This window comes from Marmota monax, unplaced genomic scaffold, assembly GCF_021218885.2.
Source record: "Marmota monax isolate L192 unplaced genomic scaffold, Marmota_monax_Labrador192_F-V1.1 WCK01_AAM20220418_F8-fsc00077, whole genome shotgun sequence".
Lineage (NCBI taxonomy): Eukaryota > Metazoa > Chordata > Mammalia > Rodentia > Sciuridae > Marmota > Marmota monax.
Window position 1 is genome coordinate 4,478,260 of NW_026694610.1, and position 13,510 is coordinate 4,491,769.

A 13,510-nucleotide genomic window follows, 5' to 3' on the forward strand; every position below is an offset into this window, starting at 1 on the left:
CAAAAAGAAATCTGGTAAATGGAGATTATTGCAAGATTTAAGAGCCGTTAATAATGAGATGGTTATTATGGGACCTGCTCAATCAGGGATTCCTCAGTTGTCTGCTTTGCCAAAAACCTGATATGTTTTAGTTATAGATATTAAAGATTGTTTTTTTTCAATTCCAATTCATCCTGAGGATAGTCCATGTTTTGCATTTACTATCCCTGCACTGAATCATGAAGGTCCTGATCAGAGATATGAATGGAAAGTACTCCCTCAAGGGATGGCTAACAGCCCAACTGTGTGTCAAATTTATGTTAACAAAGTAATCCAGCCACTTAGAAATCAAAATCCTGAACTACAAATATTTCACTATATGGATGATGTATTATTAGCACACAAAGATAAAAACACATTGCTAGAATGTTATGCCACACTTACAAACTTATTAAAAAATTATAATCTAGAGATAGCAATAGATAAAGTACAATTAAATTTTCCAATTAATTATTTAGGAGTTCTATTATCCTCAACCATGGTCCGTCCACCAAAAATTCAAATACGAGTAGATCAACTCAAATCACTTAATGACTTTCAAAAGTTATTAGGAGACATAAATTGGATAAGGCCTTATTTAGGTATACCAACAGGAGAGTTGGGACCTTTATTTGATATCCTAAAAGGTCCATCAGATCCAAATTCACCCCGAATGTTAACGCCTGAAGCAAGAAAGGCATTAAAAATCATTGAAACATATATGGAAAATATGCATTTGTATAGAATTGATATAAGTTTGCCTTTATTATTTATTGTACTACCAACAAAAAATATTCCTACAGGAGTATTTTGGCAAGAAGGTCCATTATTATGGATACATTTATCTTATTCTCCTAACACTATTCTTACTAGGTATCCTGAGGCTGTAGGACAATTAATACTCAAAGGAATAAAAGCAGCAAAGGGAGTGTTTGGAATTTCTCCCAAAAAAATTATTACTCCATATACTATGAATCAAATTGATGAGTTAGCTAATAAGTTAAATACTTGGGCAATAATCATGTGCAAATCTAATGTTTCATTTGATAACCACTTACCATCTAATCCTTTATTGTGTTTTTGGTCATTGCATCCTGTAATTTTTCCAAAAATGACAAGAAAAACACCTATCATGAATGCTCCAAATATATTCACTGATGGGTCAAATAATGGTACAGCAGCAGTAGTTACCCCTGATCAAACTTTTACATTTTTAGTACCCAAACAATCAGCTCAAAAGGTAGAGCTTAATGCAGTTTTACAAGCTTTTGTGATGTTTAAAGATTCTGTATTTAATTTATTTTCTGATAGTCAGTATGTAGTTAATGCTATAGTATCTCTTGAAGATGCTGGTAGGATTTCCCCTTCTTCTACTGTTTTCTCTTTGCTTTCCACTATACAAAGTCTAATCTGGGACAGAAAAGATCCATTCTTTATAGGACATATCAGGGCACATACAGGATTGCCTGGAGCCCTTAGTTTGGGCAATGATTTAGCAGATAAAACTACACATGACATACATATTTTCTCTACACTAGAAGAAGCTATAAATTTTCATAAAAAGTTCCATGTCAATGCTAATACTTTACAAAAGCGTTTTAAAATGACTAAGGAACAAGCTAGACAAATAATAAAACAATGTCAAAATAGTGTGACCTTTTTACCACAAGTTAATCTTGGAGTCAATCCTAGAGGATTGATACCTAACCATATTTGGCAGATGGACGTCACACACTTGCCAGAATTTGGAAAATTAAAATATTTGCATGTTACAGTTGATACTTCTTCTGGATTTTTGATGGGCTCCCTTCATGCCAGAGAAAAAACTAAAGATGTTATAGCTCATTGCTTACAAAATTTTGCCACTGTGGGTGTTCCAAAACAGTTAAAAACAGATAATGCCCCTGGTTATTCTTCTACCTCTTTTAAACAATTTTGCTCAACATTTGGCATTACTCATATAACAGGAATCCCATACAATCCACAGGGACAAGGCATAGTTGAAAGAGCTCATCAAACTATTAAAATGTACTTATTAAAGCAAAAAGAAGGAATTGGGAAGGGGTATATATTCCCCAAAGATAAACTTAAAATAACCCTTTTTACTCTAAACTTTTTAAATTTGGATTCATCAGGACTTAGTGCTGCAGAAAGGCATATGTGTCCAAAAAATGTGCATAAGCCCAAGGTACTTTGGAAGGATATTCTAACAAGACAATGGAAAGGTCCTGACCCAGTAATTGTCTGGAGTCGAGGGTCTGTTTGTGTGTTTCCACAGGGAGAACAGCAGCCGATTTGGATTCCAGAGAGATTAACCAAGGTCCTGACCCAGTGATTGTCTGGAGTCAGGGGTCTGTTTATGTGTTTCCACAGGGAGAACAGCAGCCGATTTGGATTCCAGAAAGATTAACTAAAGCGATTTCTACAGACCAAAAAGAAGATGATTTGGCTCAAATCCATAACAACTGATATCCAAAACTCCAGTTTGGCTATTCTTACATCTGCAACAGAACCAGGATGCATTTTTCAATATCTATTTTATTATTGCCCTTTGCCATATCATGAAGTTCTATTTTTTTTTTAACTCATACAGACCTAGGTTAATGTTTTGCTGATCAGTTCTATTTTTTGACTATAGAGTTTTTAAACATTGCAATGGAGATTTCACCTGTAAAAAGTTATAAGGCCTTTACTATAATGTTATGTGTTGTATGTATTATATTATGTGTGCACACTTGTGTTTTGTGTTATATGTTTGAATGTATGTATGTCCATATATCATATATGATGAGCGCTCATGATAAAATGGATCCAAATATTTTTTTTTCACGTGATTTATATGGTTTAATTTAAATTGGGTAAACAACTGTTGAGGATTGTTTTAATATGTAAACAAAAAAGAAGGTTAACAGATCTGTTTGTTTACTTTCACCTTTCCTTTTCATTATATTTAATAATTCTCTTAAAGATAATGTAAATTGTTAAGAAAATTGTTTTCTTTTAGTGCCTTCTGTAATGTTACATAATTTTTTCTTTAGCCATTATTGCCAGAATTCCTATCTTCATCCCAGTGCAGATGAAGACAATGTAAAATTGTTTTCTTTTAGTGCCTTCTGTAATGTTACATAATTTTTTCTTTAGCCATTATTGCCAGAATTCCTATCTTCATCCCAATGCCAGTGAAGACAATGTAAATTGTTAAGAAAATTGTTTTCTTTTAGTGCCTTCTGTAATGTTACATAATTTTTTCTTTAGCCATTATTGCCAGAATTCCTATCTTCATCCCAGTGCTGGTGAAGTCAAAGATAAAACCAATCTACAGCTTCTACAATAGCCATCACTGAACTGCTTGCAGAACTTGCCTGGACACATTGTGAGCTCACCTGTATGCATTGTGAACTATCTGTTGGTGCAGCGACTTGTGGTAGTGTTGGGGTATTTTTGCTGATGATGTCATTGGTGGTACAATTTTTCCAAAAGGAGCCATCAATTGGCTTGGTGTATCTTCCTCCCTTCTGCTTGTCATGATCATCCAGCTAAAATTTGGGGGCCAACAGAGGTGAGGCAAAGAACCTCACCCCCCCACTGGTACAAAGACCTCTCCACAGGTGTGGCTGTATACTGGACCGGTAGTCAGTGACGGGTAAGATCCAATTGCAATGGTACCAACCTAAGGACCATATGTACTATTGGACAACCTAAGGCAGGCACGGTCCCTAAGCCACATGCTTGTTGTTTAAACAGAGAGGGGGAGATGTTGAGAGCCACAGCCGAAGGGGCCCCAGCAAACTTCCAGCTGCCAGCAAACTTCCAGCTGCCGGCTGATGATTGGCTCACAGCGGCCCCAGCAACATCTAGCTGATTGGCTCCTCTGCGGTGATGCTCATTGGGCAGTTTCCCTGCCCTTTCAGACCACGGAGCTGCTCATTGGGGGACTTTTTTGGCTCCGCCCACGTGACCCAGCCAATCGGCCTCAAGAGCAGGAGGATTGTGGGAGGTGGAGAGAAGTTTGTGGGGGAGAGAGAGGCTTGTGGAAAGCCGGTGGTGGCAGTTGAGGCTCTGAGAGTTTTTCCTGAGAGGCTATTTTGTTTTGCGTGTGTGGTTCTAAAAATAAAGTTAGTTTCTTTTGACAAGTGGCTCCTGATTGTGCCTAGCCAGACTGCGGCATTTGGTGGCCCGTACGGGGCCACTTTAACAATGGCAGGTTTTGAGAAATGGGTAGTCTACTACTTTAGTGTAAAGGTATTTGGGGTTCACAGTGAATGTAGTAAACTTTTGGGGAGCAACAGTATTGTAGTGAGCTTTCTAGCTGAGATGTTTCAAATCTACCCAAAAAAATGTTCTGAAGAGATTGATTTCAGAGATGTGTTCAGCCATTGTTGCCAATGGATAAATACCAATATGGACACTCAACTGCTGGGAAGGGCCACACTGCTCTGCCTGCCAAGAAGGGAGTTTGGCTGCCAGTGTGTGTAGCAGCAAATGACTGATAGTTACACGTAAGCTGTGGAATGGCCTTTGCTAAACCCAAAGAACACTAGAGCTGGAGAGATCCTCAGATGGTGTCATCTGGTGGCTCACAGCTGCGCCTTGTGGTATTGCCATTGGGACCCTTCACCTTAATCTAATGATCAAAGAAACTCTGAGGTTCTTTCTTACCTTTTCACATATTCTTTGTGAAGAACAGGTTACATGACTGAAGTAAATATTAAAACAAGAATTCAATTTGGTTTCCTCAGTAGGAATTCAGGGAAGAGGTTATTTGTCCAAGGTCAAGGGGCTAGCAAGTAGCTCAATTGACAAGTGGTTTAGGGCAGGCCCCTGGGGATGAGGAATGAGCAACAGTAGGTTGGGTGAGGAGCAAGACAGATAACCAGCAGCCTTTTTCCAGATTGGGAGGGCCATCTCTCTAGCCCCCAACTCTGGGTCCAGGACATCTTCCCTGAGTAGCACTCATCTATTTATCTAAGAGAAGTAGGACATTGTCTCCAGAAATCTATAATCTAAAGGTCCCCCATTACCTATTGAGCTTCTTTTAGCCAAATGTCTTTCAGGCTTTACTTAGGACTGTGGGGACCTAGAGGGCTGGGACTCAGCTGGGCTTTGCTCTGGCTCCTTCCCTAGATGATCCCCTTGAGCTGATTCTTTATACTCCTCTCATTGAAGTTTCTAGGAAGGTGATGCCCAGGAACCCCCCCCCCCCATATTGACTCCATCAGCTAAATGAGACTTGGAGTAGAGCAATCCTAAGGATGTTTTCCTCTCTTTACAGGAGGGTAGAGTGGGGCTTGTATAGAGCCTCTTGCATAGATGTTTTTGGTGGCTGTAGTGGAACCAGAAAGGCTTGGCCTGGATCTAATTTTTTTGTTTACTATGTGACTTTGAGAAAATTATCTAATTTCTTTGAGTCTCGATTTTTTTCATCTAAATAATGGTGATCATATTAGGGCTCATCTTATGGAATTATGGGCATAATTAAATGAGGCATTGTGCTATATGTTTAGCATAAGGCTTGAATTCAGCAAGTGCTTAATGTAGATCTTGTTGGAAATTTAAAAAATTATGCCTTTATGAGACCCTATTTCCCATTTCCACACTTCTTCCTATTAGACTAAGCAACTAATTTGACTCCTTGCTGGAAAATTAAAATAACTTGATGGACTTCAAATATGTCCTTTAAAAATTCTTGTCTTAGTGAGTTTTGTCTACTATAGGAAAGTGTCATAGACACTTAAACAGCAGAAATTTATTTCACAATTCTAAAGACTGGAAGTTCAAGATCAGAGTGTGAGCAGATTTGGTGTCTGTAAGGGCCTTCTTCTGCTACCTTCTTGCTTCTCTCTCTCCTCAAGGGGTTGAGGGTGGGGGGGAGAAAGTTAGTTCTGGGGTCTGTTCTTCTTATAAAGCCACCAAAAAAAACCAGGACATAGTCCCTACCCTCATGGCATCATTTAAACCTAGTTACCATTCAGCCCCCTCCCTTGCCAAATATCATGTTGGGAATTAGGGTTTCAACCTGTGGATTTTGTTGAGACACAAACATTCAGTCCAGAGCACACTGTCTCAACATTGAGAAATAAGTGTTTGAAGAGGAAGGAAGTAAGAAGAAGAGAGAAAAGGAAAGAAAGGACTAAGGGGAACCACGCAAGAACCTTTTTTCTACCACCTTCTCACCCATACCAGCTCCTTCCAGCCTTCCTATCTGAGGGCTTCGGAATGGAGAGCGACCTTGGGTGGAGACCAGAAGCTGCAGCCCGGAGCTTAGGGGCCTGCTTTAAGGAAAGGGCTGCACACTGCATGGTCTCTGCCCCTGAAGTGAGCATAGCCTTTGTGAGGGGACCAGAATCCAGGAGAGGAACATCCTCTGGTGATGGCCACAGAGAAGAGGGGGCCAAGGTCCCAGCTTTGGGGAGAAGCATAACTACAGGTGGCCCCAGTACCTGAGCTCAGTGGAAAGCATTGATCATCCTGCATTTTGGAGACCTGCCTTCACTTGGCAGGGACAGAAGAGACTGACAGAAGGAGATCACCCCAACCCATGTTGATGATAGTCCCAAAGTCTGCCTCAGGACCATCTGCCACAGCCCCTTTCAGAAAGCAGGAGCTCATGTGGCTGGATGCCTGGCTTACACAGAGATTTGAAAACAGTCCCATGAGCTTCAAAGAAGGGATGAGATGCTGATAGTGAATAAGTAAGGGTGCAGAAAGTTATAAAGCAAGGGTTAAATATCTCGAGATTTCTTAGGGAATTCATGCCTCTTCATGTAAAATAAGTAGAGAAGGAAAAGATAAAATTGTCCCACCACAGTCAAGGTGCTGACCATCTCCTCTGAACCTCCACAGAAATTCCCTACAGTGTTTATATAATCATGGATCACTTTCCAAAAGTTTATATCAAAGCACAACTTCCTTATTTTTATGCAAAGCTCATAGTAATACAGTTTGGATGAATTTAGACCTGTGATGATATTTCTTTTCTCTGGTCAATATAACTTCCTGTGTTCCAACTTCACATACAGCATCACTGAGGAACTCAGAAGGGTCACATAGCAAATAGCGTAAACCAGTTCCACAACTTGAAGAGCACTGGGGGGAAGGGGAAGGATATGGTTTTAGCTGTGCCAATGGAGTTCCCAGGCAGAGCCTCAGGGGGAGCTTCATTCTAGATGCTTCAGAGAGGAGGACCAGAACTAGTGAGTGTGAGTTACACACCGGCAAGTTTCAGCTCAGGACAGGAGAGGACTTTCTAGCTGAACAGGATGCCCTGTGGGTTGGCAAGCACCCCATTCCCACTGGAAGTGTTCAGATCAAGGCCAGATGGCCATCAGCAAAAATTAGGAAGGTAAAGTGAGGTTTTTCAATCAGTTCCCATGTTCTACCCCTGCCAGGGATGCAGGATGAAGATTAGGGAGAGATGGGATATATGTGTGGCTATCTTTCTAAGAGGATCTTCAAAGTCCAAGTTGCTGCCCTCCATCATCCCAGCTGTCTCACTCCCCTGGTCCTTCATTTTCCCTAGCTCCCTGAGCCATTCTGAGCCCACAGAAAGTTAGTTCTTAGATCTGACCACCACTTGGATCTTGATTTTCAATTGGCCTTTTTCAAGTTAGGATGTACTTCCTAGTCGTGGTAGTCTGAGATTTTGAGAATGATTCTGTGCAGCTTCTTTCCAATTTAATTCATGATTCTATAGCTCCTAGATTTTGCTTTCCCAATTATGATCCTTCCATACCACATTTTTTTCATACTGAAACTAATTTGTCATCTTGATAAATTTTACTGTCCTTTCTTGGGTCTCTTTCTTAGAACTCTTTTTTATCTTCTTGAAGCAGAATGCTGTGGACCCCTGCGGCTTTGTACCTCACACATTCCCCAATTGTATGCATATTAACTCTATAAGAGACAGTATAATCTATATTTTTAAAATGCATTAATGGGGTGGCTCAGTGGTAGCGTGCTCACCTAGCATGTACAAGGCCCTTTTTCAATTCTTAGCACCACATAAAAATAAGTAAACAAAATAAAGTATTGTGTCCAACTACAACTAAAAAATAAATATTAAGAATTGCATTAATGTGGGACAGAGAAAATCCAGGATCTTCTACAACTAGATGGGCTGTGTGACTTTGGGGAAGTTATTTACCAGCTCATTTGTGCATTAATTTCCATGTTTGCAAAATGGAGAGAGAAGCATGTCCTCCAAACATTCATGAAAACAAACAGTTTAGTATTTAATAGCCTGACATACTGCTTTGCATACAGTAGGGGCTGAATAAGAGATGGAAAAGAAACTGAAAGTTCCCATCTTAATTATAATATCTTCTTAATTATATAAGACATATTTAATGAAACATGTCAATTCTTTCAAAGGAATACTTTTCAAACCTCCCTCTAAGACTCAAGTTTGAGTTATTTGGTTCCAATTCATTTAAATCAATCTTTTTTAAACACAACTCTTATTAAGTAGCATTAGGAACATTGTACTCACACATCTAAACATAAACTCAAAGCCTCATGTCTTTACAAACGTAAGTGGATATGTGTGAGATGTACATAGAATTAGCCCACTATCTTCTGTTTAATGTTCAGACAGTCTTGGCACCTCCGAGAAGCAAGAGCTACAACGAGAAAAGTGGGAGAGGAACAACATGCCAAGAAGAAGCCTCTCTCGACGCTCCATCAGCAAAGAGAGATGGGTGGAGACACTGGTGGTGGCTGACACAAAGATGATCGAGTACCATGGGAGTGAAAATGTGGAGTCCTACATCCTCACCATCATGAACATGGTACACCTGACTGAATGAGGTGGGGGGGCAGTTGGTGAAGAGATGCCATTAGAAGAGCCCTCCAGCCCATCAAAGAAAGAGGTCCTTTTAACCTGCATAGATAGATGGAGATGTGTGTGTGTGTGTGTGTGTGTGTGTGTGTGTGTGTTTCCCCACTATCTAAGTGAATACAGATGGAGATTTAGGACAAATTAGTGTTTCCCTTAAAAGCATATATCCTGGGGAAAATATAATTTATCATTGTATATTTTTATTAGGTACATAGCAAGCATTTCAATCCTTTTGGTATGACTTTGTCTTATCCATCATTTATGTAGTTATATAAATGAGTAAATTGAACAAAGAATTAGAGTGTGATTTTCTCAAAGTAGTTATAGCTAGAATTGGAATAAAGTTGTACTGCAGTTCCTAATTTTAACTTCCCTTTGCCTTATGGGTGTGTTCTGCCTTTCTGTTAATAAGGGGAAAGGTATTTGCTTGAGTAACTAATAATGAAAGTGGGAAAGACCCTAGGCAAGGGAATGGTCAAAGAAAAGAAAGGGATCGATGTCTCAAGCACATAGTCAGTCAATCATCCAGAAAGATTATCTTTAAATATCTCAATGTGGGTGGAACTGTTGGCATATCTTACTTTTCTTTGTTCTATATCAAGAATGTGTGACCTATAATATGATGTGATTCAACTTCATTACAGTGCTGTTTTTCCCCTGCAGCATAGACACATATTACCTATCCATGTGGAGCTAACAGTTTTCCATTTCTGACTCCAGGTCACTGGGTTGTTCCATAATCCAAGTATTGGTAATGCAGTTCACATCGTTGTGGTTCGGCTCATTCTCCTTGAAGAAGAAGAGGTAAGGAATAGTTTCCGCTTTACTCCTCTCTGTAACTGTACACTTTCTAACTCCTTTTTCAAAAGGGTTCTTGATAAATACGAGGTTTCCAGATAGGTGTTTGGAAGCTCATAGAAGAAGGACAATAGTTTTGTGTTATTTTCTTGAGTACAGCGATATTGAAGGCGAGATGGATATCATTTCCAAAATGTACATAGTTGGAATCACCTGACTGCCACTACATTTAGTTATACACAAACCAGGCCTACAGCACTTACTAAGCCAAGGAACTGAATATACTCCTCAGAAGATGATATACAATCAATCAACAAATATATGAAAGAAAATGTGCAACATCTCTAGCAATTAGAGAAATGCAAATCAAAACTACTCTAAGATTTCATCTCACTCTAGTCAGAATGGCAGCTATCAAGAATACAAATAACAATAAGTGTTGGTGAGGATGTGGGGAAAGATGCACACTCATACATTGCTGGTGGGTCTGACAATTGATGCAACCAACCTGGAAAGCAGTATAGAGATTCCTTGGAAAACTTGGAATGGGACCACCATTTGACCCAGCTAGCCCACTCCTTGGTTTACACCCAAAGGACTTAAAAGAAGCATACTACAGGAATACAGCCACATCAATGTTTATAGCAGCACAGTTCACAATAGTTAAATTGTGGAACCAATCTAGATGCCCTTCAGTAGATGAATGGATAGGAAAACTTTGGTATATATACACAATGAACATTACTCAGCATTAAAAGAGAATAAAATCATGGCATTTGCAGGTAAATGGATGGATTTGAAGAATATAATGCTAAAGTGAAGTAAGCACATCCAAAAAAACCAAAGGCTAAATATTTTCTTTGATATAAGGATGCTAACTCATAATGGCGATGATGGGGGGAAGCATGGGAGGAATGGAGAAATTTTAGATAGGGCAAAGGGGAGGGAGGGGAAGGGAAGAGGTAAGGGGGTAGGAATGATGGTGGAATGAGTTAGACATCATTACCCTAAATACATGTATAAAGACACGAAGGATGTGACTCTACTTTATGTACAACCAGAGATATGAAAAATTGTGCTTTATATGTGTAATATGAAATGAATTGCATTCTGCCATAATATATAACAAATTAGAATAAATAAATAATTAAAAAAGAAACAGTGAACAGAGGGGGGGAAATGTATCTGGGGGGACAAACTATATAGGTGATTGGTTTCAATAAAAGGCGAGACATGAAAATGTTGAGCCTTTTATACCACTAATTAATGAACTGTGGCTCTTTAACACAATTCTCTCAGATTTGGACTCTTTTCTGAACTTCTACCTTTCATCTATTCTCAGATACTTACTTATCCACATTCTGAGACTCCTAATGGATACCAGAAGTCCAGAGCTCTTCCTTGAGGTCCCTACTTATATCTGGATGTGTCTTAGTCCATTTAATCATGGAAACTTAATAAGTCAACAATGGAAATTTTGATCATTTCTTGCCCCAAATACCTCAATTTTTCTTCCCTCCATTTCCTAAACCACCATCTTATCCATCTCTATGGATTCTATCCATCTTTGTATATGTACCAAATTGCATAAGCCGAGGAATCATTCTTGACTTCTCTTTTTCATATCTTCCAAATCCAACAGCAAGGCCCTTAGTGGTTCTACCTCTGAAGTACATCTAGCCACCCACTGCTCATCATCTTCCAGTCATCACTTTGGTTTAGGCCTTATCATATCAAGATATGGGCTACTAGAGTGAACTTCAAAATGGTTTTCCCATTTCCAGCCTTGCCTCCATAATCCATTCTGCATAGATGATCATTTTAACTATAGCTACAGTTGATCATTTTAAATACAACTGCCCAAATCCCTTTAATGATGCTCTATTTTTTTTTAGCACAAATTCAAGTTCTCTTACTGCAGAGGCTTTAGTGATTTTGCCTCCGTCCACCTCTCTAGACTTCCTTGTGTTACTCCCTTCCTTGCTTCCTTCCCTCCTGCTCTCTGGACTCAGGTTCTAAACACACTAGGTGCTTTGCAGCTTCATGGCCTGTGTACTAGTAGTTCCCAGTGTCTGAAATATCCCATCCTGGTTCTGCTCATCCCTCAGGCCTCAGTTAAAATGCTGTCTCGCCTCTTCAGAGAGGTCTCAGTCACCTCTCTCAAAGTTGGCCCCTCTTACCGTTCTCCATCACAGAATGATAGCACTCTCCCAACACATTATTATTCTGTGTACCTTTTGACTCTTACCTTAATTATCTCAGCCACCATCAGCATATGAATCACACAGTGCAAAAAAAAAATGTGTTTCTTTATTTTGTTACATCCCCAGCACCTAATACCATGTCTGGGGCATGAATAATGAATGAAGTGAAATTTAATGAACAGTCAGCCTGAAAAAAAAATGTCTTTGAAATCTATAGAGCTTAATTCATGGCTGGCAAATGTGAAATGGGACACCCATTCAGATCTGTTTCAGCAAGAAAGATGTGGTCAGAATATCAAGGCAGGGCGTATGGCTTTTTAAACAAGAGGGTCTCCACAATCAGTTAGAAGCTAGTTTAAATATGATCTCTGGAACCTGGATCTATTTTCCTTTTCTGCCCCACCAACCCTATATCTTTTCTTCATTCAAGACATATTTGGGGTTTCTTGGAATAACTACAGGTATAGTATTTCTCTTCCTGTGATCCTTTCTTTAAGAAGTTCTACCTAAGCCAGGAGTCGTAGCACATACCTATAATCCCAGCAGCTCTGGATGCTGAGGCAGGAGGATTGTAAGTTCAAGACCATCCCCAGCAATTTAGTGATGCTCTAAGCAATTTATCGAGATCCTGTCTCAAAATAAAAATAAAAAAGGCTGGTGCTATGGTTTAGATATGAGGTGTCCCCTCATATATGAGACAATGCAAGAAAGCTTAGAGATAAAATGATTGGGTTATCAGAACCTTAACCCAATCAGAGGGTTTATTCCCTGAAAGGATTAGCTGAGTGGTGACTGTAGGCAGGTAGGTGTGGGTTGGAGGAGGTGGGCCACTGGGGGCGGCCTTTAGGATATTGATTTGTCTTTGTTGAGCAGAGCTCTCTGCTTCCTGATCATGTCCTGAGCCACTCTCCTCCACCATGCTCTTCTAACATGAGGTTCTGCTTCACCTCAAGCCCCAAGGAGTAGAGCCAGCTTTTATGGACTGAGACCTCTGAGACTGTGAGCCCCCAAATAAACTTTTCCTCCCCTAAAATTGTTCTTGTGGGGGACTGGCGTTCACTCGGCACTCAAGGGCCAGCAGAGTGCACAGCAGACCCAGTGCAGGCCACAGCTCCCTCCACAGTCTCCTTATGTTGCCCAGGCTGACCTCAAATTTGTGATCCTCAGCCTCCTGAGTCCCTGGGATTACAGTTGCTTTTACCTGGTAATTCCTGAGGAAAACAGATTCAAGGGATGAGTGAACTGGAACAGCTGAAGCAGGAAGCAGAACTACAGAATCAGACCCAGATGGAACCCAGGGCCTGACATATGCTAGGCAATACCCTAGCACTGAGCTCTCCCCACAGCCTTTTAAGTTTTATTTTGAGACAAAGTCTTGCTCAGTTGCTCAGGCTGACCTCAAACTTGGAATCCTCCTGCCTCAACCTCCCAAATAACTGGAATTACAGATGTACACCACCACATCTGCCACATTTTCTTCCTTCCTTCCTTCCTTCCTTCCTTCCTTCCTTTCTTTCTTTCGCCCAAAGATGTTAACATCAGATCTTCTATTTTCTTTTTTTTTTCTTTTTTTTTGTGGCAAACAGGATGGAATTCTTTTATAAAAATTCAGTTTTATAATGGATAGTAGTGTTCATAAGAATAAATTCTTTAT

General features: G+C 39.9%; 1 protein-coding gene across 5 annotated transcripts in view; it reads left to right on the forward strand.

The window, feature by feature from the left end:
• The window catches only part of Adamts12 (ADAM metallopeptidase with thrombospondin type 1 motif 12), a 303,466-nt gene that overhangs the window by 156,057 nt on the left and 133,899 nt on the right, over positions 1-13,510 (forward strand). For all 5 annotated transcript variants that reach the window (XM_046422269.2, XM_046422266.2, XM_046422268.2 and 2 more), the window contains 2 exons: positions 8,608-8,804; positions 9,575-9,658. In XM_046422269.2, the coding sequence (XP_046278225.1) occupies positions 8,608-8,804; positions 9,575-9,658 (281 nt within the window). The remainder of the gene's footprint in view (positions 1-8,607; positions 8,805-9,574; positions 9,659-13,510) is intronic.